General features: G+C 37.3%; 5 protein-coding genes and 1 long non-coding RNA gene across 9 annotated transcripts; 2 read left to right on the top strand and 4 right to left on the bottom strand.

Moving 5' to 3' along the window:
- Positions 1–397: 397 nt before the first annotated feature.
- Positions 398–1,804, bottom strand: LOC109190362 (zinc finger protein ZAT5-like). The gene is made up of 2 exons (XM_019340827.1): positions 911–1,804; positions 398–487 (listed from the first exon to the last, which is right to left on the bottom strand). Exons 1-2 carry the CDS (start codon positions 1,802–1,804, stop codon positions 398–400), a joined length of 984 nt encoding a protein of 327 aa, XP_019196372.1.
- A 4,282-nt stretch (positions 1,805–6,086) lies between these two features.
- Positions 6,087–12,483, bottom strand: LOC109190820 (shugoshin-1-like). The gene is made up of 11 exons (XM_019341446.1): positions 12,401–12,483; positions 8,638–8,869; positions 7,937–8,103; positions 7,807–7,844; positions 7,550–7,658; positions 7,416–7,439; positions 7,250–7,318; positions 7,120–7,161; positions 6,931–7,027; positions 6,794–6,845; positions 6,087–6,676 (listed from the first exon to the last, which is right to left on the bottom strand). Exons 2-11 carry the CDS (start codon positions 8,693–8,695, stop codon positions 6,391–6,393), a joined length of 942 nt encoding a protein of 313 aa, XP_019196991.1. The 5' UTR covers positions 8,696–8,869; positions 12,401–12,483; the 3' UTR covers positions 6,087–6,390.
- LOC109190819 (probable pectate lyase 5) lies at positions 11,744–14,838 on the top strand. Its single transcript, XM_019341445.1, has 3 exons — positions 11,744–12,565; positions 12,978–14,078; positions 14,601–14,838. Exons 1-3 carry the CDS (start codon positions 12,420–12,422, stop codon positions 14,758–14,760), a joined length of 1,407 nt encoding a protein of 468 aa, XP_019196990.1. The 5' UTR covers positions 11,744–12,419; the 3' UTR covers positions 14,761–14,838.
- Positions 14,839–14,961: 123 nt separating this feature from the next.
- On the bottom strand, positions 14,962–16,686 carry LOC109190817 (protein NUCLEAR FUSION DEFECTIVE 4-like). The gene has a single exon (XM_019341443.1). It carries the CDS (start codon positions 16,659–16,661, stop codon positions 15,018–15,020), a length of 1,644 nt encoding a protein of 547 aa, XP_019196988.1. The 5' UTR covers positions 16,662–16,686; the 3' UTR covers positions 14,962–15,017.
- A 743-nt stretch (positions 16,687–17,429) lies between these two features.
- Positions 17,430–24,157, bottom strand: LOC109190676 (glycine-rich RNA-binding protein RZ1C). 4 transcript variants are annotated; one of them, XM_019341228.1, is made up of 4 exons: positions 24,050–24,157; positions 23,751–23,884; positions 18,025–18,551; positions 17,430–17,875 (listed from the first exon to the last, which is right to left on the bottom strand). In XM_019341228.1, the coding sequence occupies exons 2-4, from the start codon at positions 23,862–23,864 to the stop codon at positions 17,617–17,619; spliced, it is 900 nt and encodes a 299-aa protein (XP_019196773.1). In that variant the 5' UTR covers positions 23,865–23,884; positions 24,050–24,157; the 3' UTR covers positions 17,430–17,616. The 4 variants fall into 4 exon arrangements, with proteins under 4 accessions (XP_019196773.1, XP_019196774.1, XP_019196775.1 ...); XM_019341229.1 differs by lacking the exon at positions 24,050–24,157 and adding an exon at positions 23,996–24,015; XM_019341230.1 differs by lacking the exons at positions 23,751–23,884; positions 24,050–24,157 and adding an exon at positions 19,354–21,278.
- Positions 21,656–23,378, top strand: LOC109190677. Its single transcript, XR_002055757.1, has 2 exons — positions 21,656–21,727; positions 22,993–23,378. It is a non-coding gene; the product is annotated as an uncharacterized LOC109190677 (long non-coding RNA).
- Positions 24,158–27,313: the final 3,156 nt, after the last annotated feature.

The following is a 27,313-nucleotide window of genomic DNA, read 5'->3' on the forward strand; positions in this document are numbered from 1 at the left end:
CAAATCTGACAGGAAGACTGTATCAAAACAAAACAGCAGATTCAAGGAGTCTTCGAAGCTCTGCAATCTCTTGCCGCACTCTTCCATCTTCTCCCTCTCCGCCACTCCGATTGCGGTTAACCTAATACGCTTGATCGGGGAACTGTCGGGTGCTCTGCCAGAGTTTGGATCAAAATCATCCAATGAATTCCACTTCGGATATGGATATCAACCAAGTGATCTTCCTTGCATTATTCACACGCTTGATGATGGCTTGGATTCCGACAAATTGGATCACTTGACTGAAGGAAATTCCTTAGTGGCTAGCTAAGATTGCGGGACTACAACTCAACGCCATAGTCTCTCAACACTTGGCTAACTGTTCCTCGCTCACCCCTCTAAACCTTCCCGTTTCCCTCTATATCCTCTTCGTTAGGTCTTTGGCGAATTGGAACGCGAGTCTCTGCACCGGAGTGCCGAAATCTGTCAAGAACGACACTCTAGAAAGCTGCAAGAAGGAGATATCATGAAATGACGTAAATACCCCCTCTCAAACGGTCATCTAACGGGTTACTTTAGACTACACTAGTTACTTTAACTAGGGCGATAGTAGATTCCCAATCTGGTCTCACAACCGTCCAAGTATAATGATCCATAGACTACAAAGTATAACTTTACTATGAAAAAAAAGGAATTTAAACCAACAATAGAAAAATGAACCAGAAAAATAAAATTAAAATTCCTAGATTTGGCTGTATGTACATTCGAATATTGTCATAATATAATGCAAATAAATTTAAACAAAAGCAAAATAAAAACAAATTAAAATTGTATGAAATAAACAACAAAAGTAATTAAAAAGTAATTAATTTTATATGTATTTGCAGCCAACCAGCGGTGGGGTGGTGGACAAAAAAAGGGTTGGTTGTACTTGCGGCGGTTGTTGTTCTTGATTTTCCGGCAGCTCCCTAGCACGACGATGATCTTGATTATCTTCTCCGGCGGGGAGGAGGTTGAGATCCAAATTCAAACCTTTCCCATTATTTTCTTCCTTTTGGAGTACCCTTTTCTCGAAGCTGGAAGAGCTCGGGCTCAACTGCGAGGCGGAGGCGGCGGCGGTGGAGTTACGGTGGCGTCTCATGTGGCCGCCCAACGCCTGGCCGGACGAGAATTCGGCGCCGCAGTAGGAGCACTCGTGAATCCTGGGGGAGGACTTGGCGGAATCGTAGAAATGGAGGGAAGAGAAAGGGGGAGAGATTTTAGGGGTCTTGTTGAACGGATAAGGATTAATGTCTTCTTCATCGTACAAGGACAGCGGCCTCTTCACGGCGGCGGTTTCCACCGTCGTCAACGGTGGCTTCTCCTTGGTGTGGCTGGTCCGGTGGCCGCCCAGCGCTTGAAACGTCGGAAACGTGCGGCCACACGTTTTACATTCGTAGACATACATCCCTACTTTCACCCCTCCCCCGCCGCCCACGGTGGTCGTCTCTATATATTTCTTGCTGCAGAATTTGCTCCCGCCGCCGCTCTCCTCCTCCTTGTACAGCAGCGACTTGGGGATGGCAGGAGGATGACGCGAGACTCCTCCGCCTTGGGAGAGGAGCATAAGGCAGCGAGCCATGTCCTCGTCCTCCGGCGTAGGCGCGGCGGGAATTGGTTCAGAGGTGGTGGAAGAATGCGGTGGTGTCGTGTCCGTGATCATGGTGAAAGAGATCGGAGAATGTGGCCTTGATCTTGAGCGTTTGGTTCGTTTGCCCTTGACGATGTGGGAGAGATCCTGGTTGGTGCAGTTGGGATCTCCGGCCACCTCCTCTAGAGCATCCATCTCTTCCCTCCACCACGCACCTCCACAACCAACAGATTAGAAAACACAAATAATAATTTAATTGAATGAGAGGTAAACAAAGAAGAAGGAGAGTGGACACAGAGACAGAGAGAGACACACACACACCTAAATTAATGTGAAATATTTGCGTAATTAAATAGTGAAGGGGAGAGGTTTAGAAGTCAAAATTAAGAGAAACGGATAGATCTGATTTTCACCTCAAACAAACATTATATTCCCATTTGCCAACCAAAATTATTATGGAGTACTATATATACCGGCCTATATATGATTTTATATTTTTATTGAAAAAATATCAAATAAGCCTTCGAACTTTACTTAAGAAGTCAATTAAGTCCCTAACCTTTTTAAAATAGCAATTAAACACATCAATATTGTATTTTGGTGCAATGAAATATTAATTAGTGATCTGTCATCACAGGTCACTAGGATTCCGATCAACATTTTGACCAAATTTGGCAATATTTTTCATCAATAAAATGAATATGGTTGCCAGTCACTTTATTGCTAGAAATATTGACGAAGTTGGCCGAAACGCTAGTGACCTGTGAATATGTGATAGTAGGTCACTAACCGGTTTTTAGACTTCATTGCACCAAAACACAATATTGAATGGTTTAATTACTACTTTAAAAAGTTTAAGTGCCTAATTGACTTTTTAGGTAAAGTTTGATGACTTATTTGACCTTTTTTTTCCATATTTTTATTTATCCATCTAAAAACACATCACATCCAGGCAACCCAACCAATTCAAGTTGATCAAATTATTGACTTAATAACCATAAAATTACAAGTTTAACTCTTAACTGAAGTGGCCTATTGGCTTTATTGGTTTGAGCCGACGGTCAGTTATATGCAATCTATGTCTAAGTTAATTTACCTCATTGTGATCTTTTTTCGGTTATGGTTACTAAGTGGGGTTTACCCTTGCATACCCTTAGGTAATGGTTGCGGGTTTCCTTGGTCAGTGGTCACCCAAAAAAAACACATCACATCTATATATTTAATATGTATGTATATACATACAATTTTTAAGTATAAAAAAATGTGGTGATATTTTTATAAATATGCAAAAAAAAAAAAAAAATCTCGCATCATTTTGTGAAAAAAAACTTACATCATTTTTATTTTTATTTTAGAAAATCTATATTATTTTGTCTTAAATGCACATGAATAAAACATGCTAAAATCGCATTGTTTTAGGATAAATACGTATGATTTTTTACTTGCATTATTTTTTTTCTTTTTCGAAAGGGACTTGCATTATTTTAATTTTAATTAAACTAAATACTCAAAATCCAGATACGATTTTTAGTACTCATAAGTCATAACCGGCGCCTAGATTATTTCCAAAAATACCAATGTTTAATTATTTTCTAAGCCTAGATCTCCACCCGTTCGTTTTTTGAGATAGACGAATGAGATTTTTTCTCATTTCTCACACTAAACCTGCACAATCTCAAAAATCTTATGCAAGGTTTTGATCGGCGCATACTTTTTGTATCAATATTATAAGGACAATTGTTAATAGTATTTGATACAACTCAAATAACATATATATATTTATCAATACACTTGTTAACCTATGTCCTTCTCAAAAAAGTTAAATTATTATGAAATACTAATGCCTACATAAGAATATAACTAATGATTATACTATAACAATTAACAAGTAATCAAATTCTGAAATATTGACAATAATACTATTAATTACTAGAATATGATTAATGACTATAATATAATAAGTGCACTACACCTAGGGATAGTAATACTAATACTAATTAATATATGTTAATCATCGATCAATTAATGTTGTTGACCCCTGTACCACCTTGCCTCGTCAGATAATTAATTAGTGGTTTACTCAATTAAGTAAATAATCCATCAAATGTTTTACAGATTTTTTATTTTAGGGATTTGACATTATCACGGTGTTAAATTAATGTTTAATTAAAAAAAAAAAACGGATTGGTCTCAATATGTTAAATTTCAAAACTCTAAAATAATAACGTTTTAGATTATAAATTTATATTTATTTAGTTCAAAATATTACTTTGTATACTAATGTATACAATTAATTTATGCCAAAGATCTTGTGATCAAGTGTCATAGTTGTGGCTCTTCTAAATAGAAGGTCACAAGTTTAAACCCTAGTGGGGGCATTAACTCTTTGTGTTTCTCAATAGGTTGAGATGTTGAGAAAGTATGTATGAATAGGTATTTCTAGTTTATTTGAATCATAATTATATTTTTATAATTATAACTGTACAGTTGGAAATGATTGGTAATGCATTCACGAATATCAAATAGTTGATACTTGTGAGTGCCCACGTGCATTGTCCACTTATTCGCCCTACGAATTTCCCCTACAGAGGTGTCAATGTGTCATTATGTGATTGATATTTAAATTTATTTATTAGTTAGTGATGAGTTAGTCAATTCTCTGGCACCCTATTAATGAAAGTCACATCATGAAGAGAAAGTACGTTGGGAGGTAAAATTAAGAGGGGAAAAGAGCATTTCGTTATGAAAATGTCACTATATTTTTTCTTTCTTTTTTTTTGCCCTTTATCAATCCATATGGATTGATGCGATAAATTCACACTTTTTACATAGAGTAGGTGTTTAATAATATCAATAATTTTATTTATATGAGTTACGTTAAATATGTGACATAATTATTCTTTTTCCAAATTGGCTAAGCTAGATTTCTTGCCTATAAGGAAAATAAAGAAATAAACCAAATTAGAAAGAATAATAGATCTTAACTATTTACAATATCTGCCATACTTTAAGTAAATGACCAAATAGGGAAAATAAAATTTAGAAATAAATTTAATTTGCTATATTACCTTATATGAAGTATAGTGAATATCAAGATATACTTTGCATGGCATTTCGTCAAATGGTGCATCGGACACTATGTGGCAAAGGCGGCCTGCTTTTGGGGTTCTTAAAGATAATTTTTGGCTCAAAATAGGGTGAGATTTGGTGCAGTCATTAGTGAAGATAAAGGGAGATGTTTAGCTGCTAAAAGTGGTTAGCGTGATGGACCTAAAAGCTAGCTGAATCTAGGGCAGTTAAAGAGGCTCTTACGTGACTTAATTAGGATGTTAAACTATGACTATATCTTGTTGGTATGAATCTTATTTAAAGTCTTTAAGAGTGGAGTCTAATTTGTTTTATGTGTGACTTGTTATTTAGGATCAACGCATTTTAATGTTTTTTTTTTTTTTTGACAATTTAAGATTTCGTCAAATTATATTTTGAATCTCATGAATACGCATCCTAAACTCATAAGGAGGTATTTGTTGATGTTATTTGTATACATAGTAAACGGTTAACAAATCAAGTAACTCATACGTTAGCAAATGTCACTAGTTCTCAGTTTGATTCGAAGCTCGTCTGATCTCCTCATACTTGTATTGTTGGTTTCTTTGTTTAATGATTATTTCTATTCTTAATTTTTTAAAAAAAAATTTAAAAAAAATTATTTTTATTTAATGTGAATAAAATATTTCGTCAATTTTTAATATTATAATTTATTTGTTTAAAAAATTACTATATGATTAGTCAATTTTAAAAATATGAATGTGATGTGAGTTAAAAAAAATAATAATAACTTAATCAATTTAAAAGATGTGCATGTTATTTTAAGTGACAGTATGATAGTGCATGATATAGTAGTGGGAAGTCAATGGGTGCAGAAATTAAAAGGTTCAAGGAGGGCAAGTTCTTGGCATGAACAATTATTTATTCATTTCTCACTTCACTGCTTGGTGTCTTGCACGTTGCTCGCGGACTTCAACTCTACCATAATTTTCAATCCACACATTCAACATTAATATTATTACTTTGATTCAATACAATCCGTTACTTTTAACAACGAAACATCATTAATATGTAATTAAACAAAACATTTGTCTTCATGATTGAATAACCGATAAATTAAAGTTCATATTCACTCATTAACATGTCGTGTTTAATTATTATACATACTTTTCATCAACTCATCATAGTGAGTATAGAGGAGAATAACATTTTTGTTACACTAATCTTATATGATTTTATGGTAGCTGTAACAGGCCACCTCTCAACCTCTCATTGGCGACAACCTCGGTGGATGGTGGGTGTGTTCAGTGGTTTCTGAGCAGTTCAAAATGGAAAGCACATTACATCCAATTCAAGCAACAATCAATCTGGCAACAGAATCTATGAAATTATATTTGCTAATAAGCATAAAATAAAAAAGAAAAAAGAATATGACAGATTAGAGTCTAACTAGTTGACTCTTTCTGGCTGAAATTGTCAGGTTAACCAAATGTAGCAAACATTCTACCTGGGTTTGAGTTCTACATGGTCTCATTAATGAAATTTACAAGCTGGGAGCATGAAATAGTACACTTGATTGTCTTATGAAGGCCAAGGGTGCTGTTAGCAAAAGTAAGTCTTCCATTGTAGTACACAACAAACATAAGACTGAACAAAATTACATACAACAAATAGGCAATGGAGCATGAAGACCAGATTGAGTAGTGAAGATTTTTCTATAGCCCGCTTCCACTTCATTCGCTTCTTCGCATTTTCACGTTCAATGGGATTTCCTTATAACATTGGACCTTCTTAGCTGCTTGCCTTAGGGGCCTACTCATTGAGGATCGTCCCAACTCTCGAGCTTCATTTCCTGAACCATTATTATTGCTTTCTACATTCTCAGGTAATGTAGATGTGGAAGTTGAACCATTTTCCTGGATGGGATCATTACTTGGTTCACACGCGCAAGTCTTGGAATCATCTATTTCAAGCAAATCTTCCTTCTTAAACCTTGCAGATTGCCTTCTTACACTCTGCCTAAATAGGATGTAAATCCACAGAGAAATCATTTCTCCAAGAATATTTTACAAATCCAAACAGTAGCATGCATCACAAGCTCACAGCATATGTCCCAGTGTCTACACACAAACCTACCTTTTTCCTTCGGCGTTATTCTGGGATTGAACTTGTTTAGAAGGACCCAGACCTACATTGAGAAAGAATGTTAAGAGCAAGAAGCTATGTTGTTTCTGAAATGGAAATTGATTTCCAGATAAGGAAATTACACTCACTCTTTGACACCCGTCTCCTTTTTGTATTTTCAGGTTCACTGCCAACATTATCTACCTTGAAGGAATCCCCTGGCTCCTCAGACTTGATAGATTTCACCTTAAGATTGTGAAGCAGACAAGTAAAGATAAAACAAATACCAGCAAAGCAGCACTCTCTTTCCGTAGTAAACTTGTCAGTTGTCACTATACCTCATTATTTAAATACTGGCATGTTTCCTTCTTTGATTTATCCTGATTAACAGTACAAGGTAAACACACAATTAATCCAAAGAATGGAAATTTTAATATCAAACTGATTCAGACAAATAAATACACCAACCTCTGCTTCTAACTTCTTGGCTTTAAGCAAACCATTTTTGCATCCAAGCTCATGTTGTAATGCTTTTAACTGATGTCAACCACACAGTGTATATACTAGCTTCAGTTATTTAAAATTCTAGGAGGAGATACAGCAGAGTATCTATCAAGGTATGTCAATTACTTACCCTATCTTTACCTGAGTTTAATTCCTGGAAAAAATAAAAGAAGAAGAAGAAGAAGAAAGGAATATTAAGGTGTAATTAATGGAAGTTGGATAATAAAAATTAGTCTAATTTGAAATTGTGGAAAGGGAAAAAACCGCAAGCATCTGACTGTTGGATTGAGCAAGTTGCTGGTTCTGTTGCTGCAATTTCTGCATATTAGTCCTCATTTTCTGTATCTCAATGCCAGTTAATTCAATGATCTTACTACAGAAAATTAGTTATGGAAATCTCTACAAGAGAAAATGAAAGTAGAATTTCATTCAAAAGAGACTACTAACATGATGACAACTCCTTCATTTCATTAAAAATACCATCATTATAAAACACAAATTATACAAGAATAGTAGGATACGTTCTTTCACCCAACATCTGTATCAATGCCATATTTTCCTGGAAGACAGTTTTAGGGAAACCCCACAGTAAGCTGAATCAAGAACAGATCTAATTTTATTAAGGAAAATTTATCATCATTAAAGCAATACCTTTTCAAGCTTTGCAATGTACTGCTTTGTATCCATGGGAATATTTTGTGGCTTCTCGTTTTGGTTAGACGTTCTCATTTGTGGTTGCACGTTACTAATATCAGCAAGTGTCTTCCTTGCAGCTTTCCCAAAAGCAGTGTTTGCTGCTTTCTCTATCTTAGGCTTATCTAACACATGAAAAAGAAAAACCAAATAGAATCCAAAGAAAAGTAATAAATTTTTTATAAAAAAAATTAAGAAAATTAATAATTATTAAAAAAAAAAAAAAAAATTCGCAAACTCCATTTGACCATTTCCAATATAAATATATTAAATCTGAGGTAGGGATGGATTAAAATATTTTCCATATAGTCTGGCAAACTTTCAGTACATGCACAAATCATTCCAAACAGCCAAGCATCATGCTGTAATTCTTGACAGAAATGCAGCTAGATAGAATTAGGCATAGTTAAAGCGGAATACAATGTATTATTAAGCATCAAGTAATCATAATTCCGGAAAAAATAACAAATCTCCCAACCTGCATACACAATCTGCTAAAACGTAAATAAATTTAGTAGAAATGACGCTGATTTTGGGGAAAAAAAACACCCTCCACCAGAGGAATTTGAGCTCAAAGATAAAATGAACACCGAATGAATTCAGAACTGAAACAATCAAAAGAAATAAAGTTTATTTTAAGAAAATTAGATAAAGGTTACCTCCAGGAGGAGCAATCTTCTTCGAATCCAGTATCGGCAGACCTTCCATTTCTAGCATCACTAGAAACCCTAATCTCCCTCCCACTGGCCCCTGAATAGTGTACGCGGCCTGAATGTGTGTGGTCTAGAGTGCAGCTTATACTGACCGGCAGGAGAATCGACCTCCGTGACGGTGGAGCCGTGGACGGCGACGGCTTACCCAAGCGTCAGATTTCTCCGAGCTTATTTGAATCTGTTGCAGATTGGGGAGGCGGGAAATATATTTGTTACTCCATATTACGAAAACTTTGAGACTCAACTTATCAACCCAAACCCAATTAAACAAATAGGGCCCGGTGTACTAAGAGCTACTCCTGTTAGGCCCATTTTGAACCCAAACTTTGCTCGGCCCAAAGCCCAAATAGAGAAATTGAAAACGAACTTTTTTTTTGGCAAATTATGCTGTGGAAGTGTGGAACTCTGTCCACCTTAAATATGGAGTTCAAAAATTATGAACATAGAGTTCAATAAATGTGAATATGAAATTCAAAAATTATAAACATAGAGTTTTATAATCATGAACATAGAATTCAGTAATTATGAACATAAAACGGTGTCTACCTTGTAAGGTGGACACGATTTCACGGTATAACAATTGCTTCCCTTTTTTTTTTTCTTTTAATGGTAGGTAAAAATAGGGCCAATTATACCATGGATCAGGATTTACTTTACATTGTAGACCCTAATTCAAAAATGACTTTTATAGATTCTATACCTAGAGTAGACACATTTTGTACATGCAGTTAATTATTTTTGTACCTGTAAATAAATTGAAAACGTATCAACTGATAAGTACATACACATAACAGTTAAGTTGTTAACTACAGACACATAAACGATTAATTAAAAATACAAAGTATATTAACTACAAACACATCAGAATTTATATTTCTTTCTCATTACATTATATACAATATACAATTATTAAAAGATTATCCACCTCTTCCAAATAAAAATTTTCCTTTTCCTTCTTTTGATACCTTTCTCAATGAACAAAGTGTGAGTTGTAGACTTTAGGGCGGATATAGCCATGGGCGGTTTTTGAATTTCTTTTTGCCTCATCAAAATGGATAAAGTTAAGCATTGCTTCAATAAGCTGCCAAAATACACGTAGCTTTACCACTTATTTAGTCCCATTTATCCTCCAAAAATATTAATAAACACTTCATTTGCATGAAAGCTTGCGGCCATGCTACTAAAAGATATGTTTTAGGTGAAATTTGTATCGTGATCCTACTAAAGAACTAATAAATAGCTCTCATAGAGAACCAAATTTAAACCTTGTAATTACAAAATTAAATGTCCAACCAACTTAGTCAGAATTATTCAAAATATTAATAACTCAAAACCGTAAAACATTTTTTTTAGTTATCCTCCAAAAATATTAATAAACCCTTCATTTGCATGAGAGCTTGCAACCACACTACTACAAAGTATGTTTAGTTGAAATTTGTATTGTGACCTTACTAAGAGACTAGTATATAATTCCCATAGAGAATTGAACTTAAACTTTATATTAATAACTCAAAACCGTAATGCTATTGACCCTATTACAATGTAGTATCTATTCATACTCAATCAACTGAAGCAAAAGTCAATACCGTCTCTACTGAAACTCAAACTCACAACCTCTCATATGAAAGTGCAACCTTGGTGCCATTAGGTCTTAGACTAAAACATTCTTTTTAGTTATATAAAATATGATGTTTTCAATTAATACACGCACCATATTATACTGCGCAATCTATCCGCCTGTCGTAATTTACGGAAAAAGCCCTTGAAGAAAAAGTGGGTTGCAATGTTGCATATAGTATCTTCACTTAGCTTTTGACTATCTTTGCTTCCCTCTATTTAAAAATAGCAATCACAGGATAGTTATACCGTGAAAATGTGTTCACCATGTGCATGATGAACACAGGAGTAGATCCATAATTTATATACTGTAGATTCATAATTTTTTTTTTTTTGAAAATGTAAATTCATAATTTTGTTTTTCATTTGTTGTTAACGGGATAGATCCATAATTACTAAGCTGTAGATTCATAATTTCTATACTGTAGATTCATAACATCTATACTGTAGATTCATAATTTCTATATTGTAGAATTGTAGATTCATAATTCTTGTACTGTAGATTCATAATATCTGTAACAACAAATGAAAAACAAAATTATGAATCTACGTTTAAAAAAAAAAAATTATGAATCTACCCATGTGTTCACCATGCGCATGGTGAACACGTTTCCACAACATAATATGCGGTAATCAATCGTTATGTTGTGCAACCGTGTGCATCATGCATGGTGCACACGGTTGCAAACGATGTCATTTTACTATTGTGCATAATTACACATCCATAACTTTATAACTATACATTCAGAATTGCATAACTATACATCCATAACTTCCAGAATTGCATAATTACACATCCATAACTTAATAAGTATACATTCAGAATTACATGCATAACTATACATCCATAACTTCATAACAATACATTCAGAATTGCATAACTATACATCTATAACTTCATAACTATACATTCAGAAAGTATGCACAGCATAACGCCATTAACAGCAATCAAAAATGAATTTTTTTAAAAAGTCGGACAGCGTCGGTTTTTAATTAAAACGGCACCGTTTTTGCAACTGTGTGCACCATGCATGGTGCACACGGTTGCACAGCATAATTTGCCGTGTATGTGGGCAAATTATATTGTGCACTAGAGCGCACAATGTCTTGTGCGTCCTGGCCTAAAACAACGTCGTTTTTAAAAGTTGGGGAGTTGACGCGACAAACACCGTTAAAAGTTCATGTGTAGTCCGATTTCGTTATAGCTTGACTCTATTACAATGTAGTATCTGTTCATGGATTATATTACAATGTAGTATTTGTTCATGGATTATATTACAATGTAGTACAAAGAGTCCATGCCTCCACACTGGAGTTTGAACTTGAGACCTCTAATTTGAAGGGTCACAGGTATGCCGTTCGACCACAAGGCCTTTGGGCTGTGTATTATATTAAGAGTTCAACTATATTATGTTAATAGTTTATGTGTATTATATATTATGTATTATGTTAGGAATTTATATGTATTCTAGTATACAATTCTGCACATAGATTGTACTTTCTTTACACCGCTAATCACTAGACATCATTTCCTCCTCCTAAGCCTAAGGATCAGGCATTGCCAATTTTGACATCACTATGCCCCCAAAAAAAACTGCTGACTCAAATCTCCTGGAAATTGTGGGTCCAAAAGGGAAGAATTGATTAAGCCTAGCCGCTTTCTTGCTCACAAGTCTAAAGCTTTTCCGATTTTCCTCTTCAAGTCTAAGTATGGGTTCACACCATCCCAGAATGATTGGGATACAAGCTAGGAATGAGAGTCTTTGATTGGTCTAAGGGGGCTGCAATTCTGCAAAAGGTTCAGAGATGACTGTCTCTCCTCCATGCCTGGTGTCAACATCATAGCCTCCTCTTCCTCCATCACCCAAATCTGTTCTTTCTTCTTTAAACTGACCTAGAAAGAAGCACCCATACATTCTTTTCTTATTTTATTATCAATTTTGGATCTTTAAATCTTCAGTTTCTTCACCATCATTCTATGTTTCTGTTTTTTATCTTATCAGGAACACCACAAAGCACAAAGCTTTTTCCCCCTAAATTTTGCAGCTTTAACTCACAGTGACAGTGAGGATTATCCAGAAGGAAGACATACCTGGTAACAAGGATCAAGAATGTTTCCAACAGCCATTGCCACCTGCATTCTTTTGTTCTGCCTGATCTTGACCTCCTCCTCACTTCCTTCCCAGATTGAGAATGCCACCCTCACCCTTACCAGCCCACACCCCAACCCTGAAGCTGTGATTCAAGAAGTTCAAAGGTAAAAGAAAACTCAACATTGTGCAAAGCATTATATTACAGATTCTCACATTTGGGGTTGTTTTATCCTTTGGCATTTAGCATTGTCTATATTTCGGTAATAAGTTTTAAACCACCTTAGGTTGTCTATGACAGATTCAAAAGGTCAATAGACTGTTCTCGCTGAGAATCGAATTTATAAGTTGTAATATTGTGTTTTTTCATATGTCAAAGTGGTTAAGACATGTTTGTTCATAAATATTTGTCACATAAAAATGGACAAACTTTGTGTTATGCATTGATTCTAAGTAAAGATTGTGAGTAAAATTTGAAATATGTCACTGTGGGGTGCAGTACTTCATAGTTCATAGCACATTTTACCCTGTTTTTTCTCACACATTTTGGCAAACACCTGCTATGCAATGCAATCACAGGAAAGTAAAGGAATCAGTATGGAGAAGAAACCTTTTGTTGTTAACAGAGAAGGACCAATGCCAGACAGGAAACCCGATTGACGACTGCTGGCGATGCGACCCGAACTGGGCCAACAACCAGCAGCTAGCCGACTGCGCCATTGGCTTCGGGCGAGAAGCAACGGGCGGGAAAGGCGGCAAGATTTATGTAGTCTCCGACTCGTCCGACGACAGCGCCGTCGAGCCAAAGCCGGGAACTCTCCGCCACGCGGTGATCCAAACGGAGCCGCTCTGGATCGTCTTCGCCGCGGACATGACCATCGACCTCCGACACGAGCTCGTCGTCAGCAGCTACAAGACCGTCGACGGGCGCGGCTCCGCCGTGCGGATCACCGGCGTAGGCTGCATCATTCTCGAGTCCGTTAGCAACGTCATCATCCACAACCTGCAAATCTACAACTGCGTCCCCTCGAAGAGGGAGGAACTAGGGTTAAGCCCGACGCAGAGAGAGAAAAAATCCAAATCAGACGGCGACGGGATAACTGTACGCATGTCGAAGGACATATGGATCGATCACTGCGCTCTATCCAAGTGTACGGACGGCCTGATTGATGTCACGGAGGGATCCACCGCGGTCACCATATCCAACAGCTACTTCTCCCACCACGACAAAGTCATGCTGTTGGGACACACCGACAGCGACTCCGCCGACGACGGAATGCAGGTCACCGTAGCGTTTAACCGGTTCGGAGAAGGTCTAGAGCAGAGGATGCCGAGGTGTAGACGAGGGTACTTTCACGTGGTCAACAACGACTACACGTCGTGGGGACTGTACGCCATCGGCGGTAGCGGAAATCCGACCATCAACTGCCAGGGTAACCGCTTCACGGCGCCGGCGGACACAAACTTGAAGGAGGTGACAAAGCGACTGGAGGCAGAGGAGAAGGAATGGCAAGATTGGAATTGGAGGTCAAACGGAGATGTAATGGAAAACGGAGCGTTCTTTGTACCCTCCGGTGACGGGAAAGACGATATATACGCCAAAGCCTCCAGCACGGAGCCCATGTCCGGCGTTCTCATTGATCAGCTAATACAGAACGTCGGCGTCCTCTGTGGCCCCGGGTACTGCCCTGCTATTTATTTTTTTATTTTTTTAATCACCCTCTGTCAGTCCTTCTCACCACTATATATAGAGTTCTAGTACACTTATTTTCAAATTCTACTTACTAAAATTTATTCTTTGATGTGACGAATGTTGATAAATTTTTATTTTTTTTTAATGTGAGCCCTTATAAATATGTCTAAATTAAAATTTAAAATGTGAGAATAGAGGATGAGAGTACGTATAATATTTTTCTAATAGATATTTATCCCTTATCGACCCCACATTGTTGCTGATATGTTCTTAGTAGGGTTCCAATCCCACACTATTGCTGAAGCCAAATTTTAGGTTGATAGGTTCTTAGTGGGATTCAAACCCCACACCTAACTGAAATCAAGTTTTAGAGTGATCAATCGAATCAACTGAGCTAGTTCTGTGGGACACTAATTCTTCTTATTTGCGTTTACATCCCATACATATATCTTTATTTATTAAAAATGTATCATTTTCAGTTCTCACAATAGTGCATTGTATAATTATAGGCTCACCGGCGGCGTCAAGCAAAGCGGCGACGGAAGTAGTAACTGGAACGGATACATGGACGGCGAAATGAACTTTGGGGGCGGGGCTTCATCACCACAATCAGCCACTGTCGCTATATTTTTGTCATTTTTTCTACTTGTTAACTCTTTGATCTTTTAATACTAAAAGATAGAATGTAATATATTTATATTTAAGTAAGAGATCACAAGTTTGCTTCTCAGATGTATCAAATCATTTCCAAATTAGTGTTAGTCATGTCCGGACAAATTCACTTCAGTACAAAACCATCTATCATTTTGCTACAACATAAGGAGATAGAGCACATATGTCAAAGGTCATGGGTTTGAATCTCTACAGTCCACGAGCATATTGCAATCCAACTATCAGCTTAGGCTTATAGTTGAGATGAGCACATTTCAATTGTTATTTGCTCCCATTTCATCTCTAAACCTCTTGTAAATATCAGTCTTGTAGTAGGCCGCAGTCCTGGCCACCAAAACCAACGAAACCAAAGCCCCAAACAGATTCACACCAGCAAGAACAATGAAAGAAACCTTATAGCATTGCGTCCCAAGGCAAGTCAACTCTCCCACCCCCCTCGCCGCCACCTGCTTCACCGCTTCTCCGTCGTAGAGCCGCCCCACGATCTTCACGTTCAGTATATACGATCCCAGGGGGCTGGCGAGCTGGCCGCAGTTGAAGAGCGTGGAGTAATATTTCAGCCCAAAGAGCTCCGAGATTATAATAAAAAGGAGCGTGAGCTGGACGCCGTAGGAGAATCCCAGTATCAAGGAGGCGCCGTAGACGGACCCCGGGAACGGGAAGGCCACCAGGAGGTCGCCGGCGCAGGGGAGGAGGAGGGAGAACGTCATCATCAGTGTACGAGGTATTTTCCATCTTTTGACGATGGTTTCCGACACGAACCCGGAGAAAACGCGGCCGAAGTAGTTCCAGATGCTGACCAGGGACACGAATGTTCCGATTGTACGCGGCGGGTAGCCCAGGGACTCCCCGATTTGTCCCAGGTTGTCGATGGCCGCCAAACTACAACCTTGGCCGCAAAAGTTGCATATGAATAGAAGCAACATGTCCACGCTCAACAGCGCCTGCAATATACTGTAATCTTCTCCCCTCTTCGGCTTCTTGAAAATATTACCAAAACAGGAATAATCTCCGGCCTTCTCCTCCTCCGCTTTCTCTATATTCTCCGCCGGCGGCGGTGGATCTTCAACATTTTCCGATGACAATAACTGCTTCTTTTTCTCCTTCCGGGTGGCCAATTCCTCCATAACGGCTATCAAAAACGGAAGAAAAAGCAGGGCACAAACAATGGTGGCGCAAGCAATATAAGCGAAATGGGAGAATCTTACGTATTTCTGGGCAATCGTTAACCCCATTAAACAAAGTGCGAGAGTGATGGATATCCCAAGATACTCAAAGAAAACCTTAGTTTCGTTAGGATGGCTAGAAATCTTCATCGGCCGAATACTGGGAATAAAAACGATTGACAAAATGGCCGGAAGCCAACCGATTAAAAGAATCAAATTCTGGGAATCATTCCCATAGATTGCCAAATAAAGCTGGGTGAAAACCGCGCCACTCAACCCGACAAACCCCTTCATCAACCCCAACATCATCCCTCTACTCGCCGGGAAATTCTTGACGCACGTGACAAGCGCGCCCGTGTTGGCGAAATTCTGGGAATTAGCTCCGACACAAATGTACAGACACATCTGCCACACCTTGGGTTTGGCGATTCTTTTAGTGACGGAAAGCCATATGAGGAAGTAGCCGGCGAAGTTCATGGCGGAACCGACCAAAAGTACGAACCAAGTAGGCGTTACCTCGGCGATGAGGCCCGACAACACTCCGACGTTGGCTCCCACGTCCTTGAAGGAACCGAGGAGGTTGAGGGTGGACTGGTCGTAGCCCAAGGTGGCTTTGATCTCCTTGGAGTAAACGCCGAAGAGGTACGTGGCTCCGGCGCCGGCCATGATCAAGAACGAAGCGAACATCATGAACCATCGTCCCCGGAAAAGTTGAAACACAAAATTCTCCATATTTTGCTCTTCTTAATTAATTAATTAATTTAATTGCCCTTTCGAGTGAATAAATATTTATATATATGACACCGATAGTTTAGAGCATACAGAATATAAGATAAGAGTTGGATAAGTTCTAAAATACAAACATATAAGAGTTTGGATAAGTTGTAAAAAACGAACACTCACTGAAAGCAGGCAACCTAGTATTGATTACAGTGGGGAAATAATACAGTATTTGAGTAATTCAATTGGGATATTATTGTAATTAAGTGGTGCTTCTTTGTTTCTATCTTTTTGTCTGGTTGTAGGGCATAACCAGTGAGTCAAATAATTGAAACTAGATCAGTAGCACACAATATTATCATAAGATCGTGTGCTACTGAGGACTGGATTTTGTTGATGATTGTCCTGTCCGGTTTGTTGTTTGTATGCGAAATTGGTGAGTCATGTTTCCTTGGCTTGTGAATTAGCTTCACGTGTTTGGAATGATTTCGTCGTGACCAGAATGCTCGGGAACTTAGTTCACTAATTCAGTAAACTAACCAATATTTAGCCCTGACTATTGAGCAATTGAATCACCGTGATTTACATCTACCCAAATACTCTGACAGGCCAAGGTGTAAAGAACTCATGAGATTAAAAATTCAACCTTTTGAGGAGAAGAAAAATATCTAACATTACATGATATGCCAGTATCCTTAATTGAGATGAGACTCGAACATGTGACCTAATATTATCCTAATATCTCTGCCAATTGCTACAGTAAATAAAGCAGAAGCGGGAAAAAAATGTTAAAACACCAAAATTAGGCATTAACTAATCTCACAACACTACTTTTAAGTCATGATAAGGCATTCACATTTTGACTACCAAGTATCCACAAAGCAGATGGTCAAGAAAATTAAACTTGGGTATTATCTCATAAATCTAATAAAAAAATAGTCAAAACATGAACATTAAATTAAAGCCTTCAGTAGCGGTCAAAGGAGGGGGAATGGCCGCCCCTTCGAGGGCGGTCATAAGGTCCTGCCCTGTCTCGGTAGCTTCTTCCACCCTCGTATCGGGAAGGCCCTCCAACTCCAGCTCCATATCTGTCACCACCACCAACTCTTGGGCCTCCTCCATCCCGGCCATAGCCGCCTCCTCTCTCTTTGCCATAGCCATTTTGTGGGAAACGATCAGGACCTCCATATCTATTGCCTGCAAACCGATCTCCACTTGGGGGATACCTAATCATAAATACAAGTTGTGATTCAAAACTTGTATGTTGCCTCTAAAAATTAAAATGTTCTGCTGGATGACCTAAATGAATTTGGGGAATTCGTTTCAGAGAACTTAGTCAGGCTGCAAATTACAATCATGTTTCACGAAAACATACCTGTCACTGACATACCGATCACGGCTTCCATAGCGATCATCTCTACTGTCAATTCTATCCCTATCAGCATAGTGCCCTCTGTCATATCGATCATCCAAGTATCTATCACGATCACTACCAAAGCGATCCCCCCGGGCACCAGCTCCACCAAACCTAGAGCGCGGAGGGGGTGTCATGGGACGGCCGCCTCGACCACCACCTTCTACTGGGCAGTCTCGGGCCCAGTGACCTGGGCGACCACACCTGAAGCAGTTATCCTGCCCTGCTGACCTATCCGGTCCACCATCCCTACCACCAGATGAGTAACCGCGACCATAGCTTTCCCTACCACCAGATGAGTAAACTTCGCCATAGCCACCATCTATACCATCTCCCCCCATCCTCGGTTGGGCCTTGTTCACTGAGATCGTCCGCCCACCTAACTCCCTACCATGCATTTCTCTTATAGCATCATCCATTGCTCTGCGATCTCCAAATGTTAAAAACCCAAATCCACGAGGACGGTGTGTATCTCTTTCCAGCATAACCTACATAAATCTAAAGCATCAGTAAATGATAAAAAAGAACACAAGCAAAGCAAAGGAAGTAATGTAATTACAAGAAGTCAATATATTTTTGTAATTCAGCAAGGTTCATGCATCATGTGCACTCTGGGATAGGAAAATGTATGCAATCTTAAACTTACCTCTGTTTTCAGAAAACCTTAGTTTCAGGGGTTAACCCTTGTTTTAACAATCAATTGGGGCATGCTTGGCTCTTGCACCAAGCTCAACCTTATAATGATGTACAAAATTCAATGTGATGAAGAGAGAAGCAAGCATATAAAAGATGATGACAGGTTCTTTGTTTCTCAATTTCTTGGAGAACAGATAAGCAAAAACCTCATAGCAAGGGATGAAGAAAATAAAAGTAAAAAATAATTTACCCGGATTTGCAATTTTGGCCAATCCTTCTAGTTTTTGTGATTGTGATAGTGGCCTAATTTGATCAATTTGTTTCAATTTTTGCCAGTTCATCTGCTTGGTCAAAACTAAATATGACTAATTATAATTTATCCTCATAAAATTATACACCAGAGACTTGAGGTGGCTGGCAATTGCAGTGTGTTTGTGGCAAAGTGTATACATGTGTTTTGAAAGGATAAGGGAGAAGTATAATTGACAATAAATTAATTTAGACTATGATGTGAGCTGGCCAAAATTGCAAAAACTGATAAACATTTGACAATGGAAGAATCATAATGCCTCACTTTGAGAAAGACATAGTGAGGTGTGGATTGTACTTTAATTTTAGATGACAATGCATCTTAAATGGCAAAGGAACTCTTACTTGTATTGAAGGATGTACAACATTACAGATTCCCATCATCTGACATGTTAAGACAGTTATGTTACCTCAACTCTTGTTCTGTGTGATCAGAGGATCAACAACACAAACCACGCAACCACAAAAACTGTATATTCTCTTTGAGTTAACTAATCTACACCACTTTAACCAGCTTCAGAGCCTCAGTAATCTCTTCAACTTCGACCAAATTCTTATTGAAGAAAAAAGCCATAAAAATACAGTCAGCTTCAGCTGCTCAAACATGCTGCCAAAGTGATAGTTACTTGGAAGAATGGTGGCTGGAAGAAAGTCTATAGAGAAATTTCCAATTAAAACTTTGGTAATTGTTTGCAGCTTTAATTTCAATCAATTACCGCATACTTGCCCCCCATTTTAACTAAGCCATCATTGCATCAACTAATACTTGTTAACAGCAATTACCAACTATAAACCATCAACTAATCCACTTTAACTTTTCATATCATCCGCAAATCACCCATAACTGATTAGTTCACTAAGGCCAGAGGAAACAAGTACAAACCAGAAACAGATCCATCTGACAGGAGCTTAGCTCTGATGTTACTGGAGCAAGCAGAACTAATACGGCAGTAGTGGTCCTAGTGGACAATCAGAATTGCCCCACAGAGCAGTGTGAAGACAATTTATCCCAAAAACAAATACTAACTCAAATGAAATGTTAATCTTGAGCCTTTAGTTGCATGCTGACATCAGCTGATCCTAAATGTTAACCGCTACAACCTTAGCCACAAACAGAGCACCAGAAAGCAGTGGAACCACAATCTGAATGGCAAATAGAAATGAATGAACTATCTAAAGAGGCCAAAGTAAACACAAAAATGTAGAAAGAATAAATCTTTTACTACTAGCTCTTGGATAGCAACAGTGGCACAAGCAACTGTCAAATTGCTGAAGAAAGATGAATAAATTGGCATCATTGGCTTCATCTTATTCTGCATCATGGCTGATGCGAGCTGAGAGAGACCATAGCTTCACAACTTGGTAACAGCTCACAGGCCACTTGGAATTCAATGACACAACTGAAATAGACCATTTAGCCTAAGTGTTTCAGAAACATGAGAAGTTACCATATTTGCCAGTTGCTGCTCAATTAAACTGAAACAATTGGATTTGAGACCTAGAAGTTCTCTTGCAACAGAATATATCTACTCAAAGCTCCTCACCACATCTCTAAAGTAGCAATAAGAAACCTCTTGATCTCACCATTGGTAGCATCTGGACAGTGTTTCAGTTCTACTAAAATGAAGTCCTAGGGGCTTAGTGGTGAAGAGAATTCGTGGGAGAAACGAATCAATGACCTCCAATCAGAACTAACAAAACAACAGACAACATTTTTCAAATCCATTACATTGTCAAGAGTGATGCCTGAAGTTGATTGACATTCAACAAGATAATACACCATACATATACGATACTGAAGAAAGTTCAACTAGAAGCTTCTGCATGCTTTATTACCCATCTGGTTCCATGTAGAGCAACTGTCTAGCAACTTAGGAAAATCTAAGTCAAACCATAATAGTGTTGAAGTCTTGAAGTAGACACCGGGTTTGTCTACACGCAAGATGTTCATGTCTTAACAGAACTTCCAGACTCTAAAAATGTGGAAAATGCACAATGGTTGCTTGCCACTAAATCACTAATATGAAGTGGACAACATGGCTAACCAAAATGATCTGGAACTCTCTTCTCCCCATGCAAAAGGTTGTCTTGATTAGAACTTAACTATCGTGTGAATGCTATGTGCTCATCATTGCAGGCAAACAATATATGCAATTGCTGGTGTCTGGTGACATCACACAGTTGCTGAATCCAATTCTTCAACGAATCAACCAATCAAATGTCAACATCATATGCTGGGAACATCTCATATTGCATTCCCACCCCCATTTCTAATAAAGAAAACATCACATGCTGAGAATTCATTGAAGAAAAAAGGTCTAAAGGAAGCCAGATCATGTAAGCCTTCCTATTCAACCAATTCAAGGCAACTAACCACAATAAAGTAGAATGCACACTTGTCCAGAAAAACCAGCTGCCCAAAAACAACCCACAAAATTGATGCAAGCTGTGTTGCACGTTAGCATGCAATTTGACTTAGATAATGCCTTCCCATGAACAACTCTAGGAAATCAAATAATAAAAACAAACTGCTGAACAGAACCTAGCAACACAAACAACAGTACACTCCAATAACCGTGCACATTCCATTGAACCACACATCCTCAAAATGTTCCATCTAAGATATTCCAAAGACCCCAGCAAAAAAATGAAATGAATTAATATTATCACAGTGAAAAGAGAAGAAAAACTTTCAGCTTTCCAAATTTAAAAACTTCTTGTTGTAAATTTAAAAAAGAGTTAATACCTAAAATGGTCCCTCGACTATGCCATAATTACCAATTTGGTCCTCAACTACCATTCTTACCCAATTAAGTCCTCAACTATGTAACTTTTACTCAATTAAGTCCTCAACTATACAATTCTTACTCAATTTAGTCCTCAACTATACAATTCTTACCCAATTTAGTCCTCTGTATTAATTTGACTATTTGTTGACTGTCAAAAGTTGGGATAAAATTATAATTTTACAAGATTTCTCCTTCCTCTCCAGTTAGCAGCGCCAAACCATGCAGCAATACACTCCGATCAGATTTCGATCGTCAAAAAATCGTTGAAAATCAAATTCATGGGCTATCCGATGCACAACCACTACTTCGATACTGACAGGTTTAGAACCCAACCGGAGCTTATTGCTACATGGTTTAGCGCTGCTAAATGCGAAGGAAGGAGAAAACTTGTAAAAGAGTTAATACCCAAAATGGTCTCTCGACTATGTCATAATTACTAATTTGGTCCTTAACTACCATTCTTACCCAATTAAGTCCTCAACTATGTAACTTTTACTCAATTAAGTCCTCAACTATACAATTCTTATCCAATTTAGTCATCAACTATACAATTCTTACCCAATTTAGTCCTCTGTATTAATTTGACTGTTTGTTGACTGTCAAAAGTCGGGATAAAATTATAATTTTACAAGATTTCTCCTTCCTCTCCATTTAGCAACGCCAAACCATGCAACAATACACTCCGATCAGATTTCGATCGTCAAAAAATCGTTAAAAATCAAATTCATGGGCTATCCGATGCATAACCACTACTTCAATACTGACAGGTTTAGAACCCAACCGGAGCTTATTGCTACATGGTTTGGCGCTGCTAGATGAGGAGGAAGGAGAAAACTTGTAAAATTACAACTTTATTTCAACTTTTGACAGTCAACAAACAGTCAAATTGACAAAGGACTAAATTGGGTAAAAATTGTATAGTTGAGGACTTAATTGGGTAAGAATAATAGTCGAGGACCAAATTGGTAATTACGACATAGTCAAGGGACTATTTTGGGTATTAACTCCTTGTAAAATTACAACTTTATTTTCACTTTTGACAGTCAACAAACAGTCAAATTGACAAAGGACTAAATTGGGTAAAAATTGTATAGTTGAGGACTTAATTGGGTAAGAATGATAGTTGAGGACCAAATTGGTAATTACGACATAGTCGAGGGACTATTTTGGGTATTAACTCTTTAAAAAACTTCAGAATTCAAACTCTAAGCTCAAAGGAGAAGCAAGAAAGACATGAAGTACAATACAAGCAACATAGCTGAGAAAGAAATGGAAGTACTAATTAACCTCAAAAGGTTTCAGTTCTTGATTATAGATCTATGTCCAGAACATATGACTTATTTCATGTGTGAAAAACAAAGAAATACAAGATTATATATGCTTTAAAATGTGATTCTTTATCATTAGAAGGCTTTAAACAAATACTATTAAGCTGTGTTTTGTGATTGTAGAACAGAATAAGTCACACTCTTCTGTTAAAATATTAGAACTGATAAAAACTGACCTAAAAATTATTCCATAACTGATAGCCCAAATGTTGAAGTTTTAGAGTCATGAATTCTATGAAGTATTGGAATAAATTTATTATATATAAATATTGTAGTAGTATCTCTCTTTGTATTTTCAGAAAGACATGAGCCTTACTCAACGCTTTATCAAGGGACTACCATATTTTAATTCAGTAGCTTTTAAGATAGAAATCAAATGAAAAAAAGCAACTTCCCAAATATGAAAGAATCCCGCACCACTAAACCCCATTGCTCAACAAACTTAATCTAAATTCGTAATTTGTTTCCAAACCACCCAACAAAAAGTTCCTAGTTTATTCCATTCTCCGGCCAGGAGAACAGATTGCACACGAAATACACATATGACATATGCACATTCTGAACACGACTGAATTTCAGTATAAGAATTTTAAAAAACGATGCCTAATACGAGTAAAATCCAAACCTGACAGTCGACGACTTTGCCGAAACGGCTAAAAGCATCTTCAAGCTGACGCTCAGTGATGTCCCATGACAACCCTCCCACAAATATGCGATACTCTGACTCCTTCGCCGACATCCTTCGCTCTCTTATCGTACCTTCGAAACAAAATTACAACAACAAAAAAAGGTCACGAAACCTGATATGAGCAGATGAACGGTTACAATTTTACAACAGAGAAGCAACACACGATAAATTAACGCACTCACGAACTCAAATATCACGCCTACAAATTCAAGCCTGCGCGAAATAGAGAAAGATACCTTCTGTTTCCACTTGCGAGCCCGAGAAGACGAGAAGAGAATGCTCGGCACCCTGTGGTTCTTCGGAGTTACAAAACCCTAGAAACGGAAGAGGGGTCCTCGTTAATTTAAAATTTTTTATTAGCTACGTTGTTTTTCCATTCATTCTCAAACCCACCCCTATATATTTTCAGAAATTTCAAATGATACCACTTCAACTTCTAAAAGGGATTAGACTCTTTATGTTTTGGAATAAGGGTCAAATATGTCACCGAACTGCACATCAAAACAACACAAAATTATGCAATTAGGTCTAAGAGTTCGTTTGGAAAGCAGAAAAATGACTTATGGAAAATGAGTCATTTTCCAAAAGTCATTTTCATTTCCTGTGTTTGACTACCTAACAGAAAACTGTTGTTGTGTGTTTGGTTCATTTTCTAGAAAATGAGAAGGAAAATGACAAAACCCAAAAGAAAAAAAATCACAAACATCAATGGTGAAATTGTAACTACAGACGGAAATTTCACAAACCCAAAATTTTTCACAAACTCTATACAAAATTCACAAACCTAGATGGTGAAATCACAAACCCAACAATTTTCCAACTCACAAATTTCACCTCAAACAAATAGAAAAAAAAAAATTGTAATAGGACATTCGACGCTGAAGCCTCCGTCTATCTCTCTGGCGGCGACGGTCTCCGGCGGACTGGTGGTGCAGCTTTCCTTTCCTCAGCAGCAGCGGGAACAGAAATGGTGATTCCGGTGTGGACAGCAGATCCGGTGGTAAAGCAACGGCCCTTGAACTTCCGTCTCTCTCCGGCGCCAACAAAACTGGTGGACGCAGTTGAGCAAATCGACGGCAACAACGGTCTCCGGCGGTCCCTTTCTGCCTTTCTTCCTCAGTAGTGGCGAATTTCTTTTGTTGGTGATTGGTTCTTTCTGGTTTTTTGGAGGCTTAGCTTCTGATGAGAGAATGGAAAATGACTTCCCCCAAAAAAAGGGGAAGTCATTTTCCGAAAAAAATGACCTTATTTTCCATTGACCAGAGTTGATTTTCCTGCTTAGCCAAACACCAAAAATCCGGAAAATGATTTCCAGAAATCATTTTCCGGCTTTCCAAACACACCCTAAAATGACTTGTTGACCTGGAATTGTGCTGATGTGGTGATTATCAATTTTAAAAATAATTTTTTTTAAATTTAATTTTAAATAAAATAATTAATTAAAATTTTAAATTTTTTTTAAACAACTGCCGGAGACGAAGAGCTTTGTCTCCATGGCTAGAGACGAAGTTTCATCTCCCTAGCCATGGAAACAAAGCCTTCGTCTCCGGCCATGGAGACGGAATTGTCGGAGATGATTCGTCTCCGGTCGTCTCCATGGCCGGAGACCACCTCCGTCTCCATGGCCAGAGACAAAGGGATGGTCTCCTGGTCATGGAGACGAAGCTCTTCGTCTCCGGCCATGGAAACAGAACTGTCGGAGACGATTCGTCTCCAGCAGTTCTATTTTTTTTTAAACAAAATTTAATTTTAATTAATTATTTTAAAATTAGTATTCGCCATTTCAGGTAAACAGGTCATTTATAATTTTGTGTTGTTCAGTGACCCAATTACATTGTTTTTTTAGTTTGATGGCATAATTACACTTTTGTGTGTAGTTCAGTGCCGTATTTGACCCTTATTCCTTTTTTTTTAATCTATAATTAAATCTTTAAACTTATTAAAATTGTGCATTTATCATTTTGACAGATTATCAAAAGATAACGTGTTAATTTTATTTGTATGACGTTGGCATCTTTATCCCAAAAAATTATTACAAAAAAATTAAAATATATTCGACCTAACAGAAAAGCTGGTCAAACTTTTTCATTCATGTCAATCTAGACATATAAGATATTTTTTCCTTCCAAATCGACATGAAATAAGAAGTCATGACAACTTGGTTGCCATGACACCTTTTTTTTAAAAAAATATATTTTTAATAACTTTTTTTTGAAAAATAATAACATAGTGGCATTCCATTGTTCCTGTGACGGATTGACGGGTTGTTTAGTAGTAACAAGTGTTACAAGGTATTTGATTGTGATAAGGGAATTAGGAAATAAAACAATTGTAACTCGGTGAAAAAATAATAAAGTAAAATTTAAATTACATTTTTGGTAAACATGAATATAATGAATGAGAATTGAAAGGAAATAAGTGAATAAAAACTAAAATGCCCTTATATTACAATAATAATAATAATAATAATAATAATAATAATAATAATAATAATAATATAATAATAATAATAATAATAATAATAATAATAATAATAATAATATAATAATGATGATGAATAAAGTAGTCATTTACCATGGAATAACAATTTCACAAAGTGTGAATTGCAATTCCTAACCATTCCCTCCAACCAAATGTCCAAACCATAGAATTGTAATTCCATGGAGTTTGGTCACAATGAGTAAATTGTACTATTTCAACAAATTTAAGGATTAAATTTAATTGTCATTTACAAAATTTTATCTATCGACTTTCAATTGGACCATAAATGGTCCATTGACTATTGATCTTTACAAATTTTCGTCATCGACTTTCAATTTAACCATAAACGATCCATTGACTATTTGGTTGGCTAATGACTATCAGCCTCGGTTTGAGCCTATTGTCGTTGTTCCCCTATGGAAACTTATTTAATGGGCTCGGGGCCAGCCGAGCAGTCAGGTCGGGACCGAGCATAAGAAGCTAAGAACAGAAGCTTACTAAGCTAATTGGATGCTTAACTTTAAGGTCGGGTTAGTTAAGTACTCTCTTGCTGTCGGGTCAGGTTAGGGACTGATCCTCGCTACGCGTGGAGTATCCGATCAGGTGCTCGATTGGCTCGGTATACTGGGTATATTTTCTATCAAATATGTATGAAAATAAAAAGATAAAAATAAAAATGTATATGAGTATTTATGAAAGGTTTAAAACATATATTAGTATATGAGTATAGGGACGGATGAAAAGTGTGTTTGATTCAAATAAGAAAAAAAAAATTGTTGAAAAGTTTAAAGTTGGGAGTTAAATATCATCTATTTATATTAGTAGTTTAAAATCTATAAAAATTAATACTAATAGACTTTTAAAGATAAATTGAATACTCATATACGACTTTTGAAAAGCCTGAATCAAATGTAACACTCAATTTTTAAAGTTGTGATTAAATACACCCTCTAAGATACGGGTGAAATTTACATTTTTGGCATAATTATTATTATTTTTTAATTTGAAAAACCAAGTGG

This window comes from Ipomoea nil, unplaced genomic scaffold (assembly GCF_001879475.1).
Source record: "Ipomoea nil cultivar Tokyo-kokei standard unplaced genomic scaffold, Asagao_1.1 scaffold1576, whole genome shotgun sequence".
NCBI lineage: Eukaryota > Viridiplantae > Streptophyta > Magnoliopsida > Solanales > Convolvulaceae > Ipomoea > Ipomoea nil.

What these genes read in the sequence shown, in the direction of transcription:
- LOC109190362 (XM_019340827.1), bottom strand. Translation starts at nt 1,804, where the DNA reads ATGGATGCTCTAGAGGAGGTGGCCGGAGATCCCAACTGCACCAACCAG. An exon ending in AAGAACAACAACCGCCGCAA is followed by an intron (nt 488 to 910) that starts GTACAACCAACC and finishes TCCTTCTTGCAG; the next exon opens with CTTTCTAGAGTGTCGTTCTT.
- LOC109190820 (XM_019341446.1), bottom strand. Translation starts at nt 8,695, where the DNA reads ATGCTAGAAATGGAAGGTCTGCCGATACTGGATTCGAAGAAGATTGCT. An exon ending in TAAACTCAGGTAAAGATAGG is followed by an intron (nt 7,319 to 7,415) that starts GTAAGTAATTGA and finishes GGTTGACATCAG; the next exon opens with TTAAAAGCATTACAACATGA. An exon ending in CCAAGAAGTTAGAAGCAGAG is followed by an intron (nt 7,162 to 7,249) that starts GTTGGTGTATTT and finishes ACTGTTAATCAG; the next exon opens with GATAAATCAAAGAAGGAAAC.
- LOC109190819 (XM_019341445.1), top strand. Translation starts at nt 12,420, where the DNA reads ATGTTTCCAACAGCCATTGCCACCTGCATTCTTTTGTTCTGCCTGATC. An exon ending in GTGATTCAAGAAGTTCAAAG is followed by an intron (nt 12,566 to 12,977) that starts GTAAAAGAAAAC and finishes ATGCAATCACAG; the next exon opens with GAAAGTAAAGGAATCAGTAT. An exon ending in GGCGTCCTCTGTGGCCCCGG is followed by an intron (nt 14,079 to 14,600) that starts GTACTGCCCTGC and finishes GTATAATTATAG; the next exon opens with GCTCACCGGCGGCGTCAAGC.
- LOC109190817 (XM_019341443.1), bottom strand. Translation starts at nt 16,661, where the DNA reads ATGGAGAATTTTGTGTTTCAACTTTTCCGGGGACGATGGTTCATGATG.
- LOC109190676 (XM_019341228.1), bottom strand. Translation starts at nt 23,864, where the DNA reads ATGTCGGCGAAGGAGTCAGAGTATCGCATATTTGTGGGAGGGTTGTCA. An exon ending in GCAAAGTCGTCGACTGTCAG is followed by an intron (nt 18,552 to 23,750) that starts GTTTGGATTTTA and finishes AGATTTATGTAG; the next exon opens with GTTATGCTGGAAAGAGATAC. An exon ending in GATCGGTATGTCAGTGACAG is followed by an intron (nt 17,876 to 18,024) that starts GTATGTTTTCGT and finishes ATTTATGATTAG; the next exon opens with GTATCCCCCAAGTGGAGATC.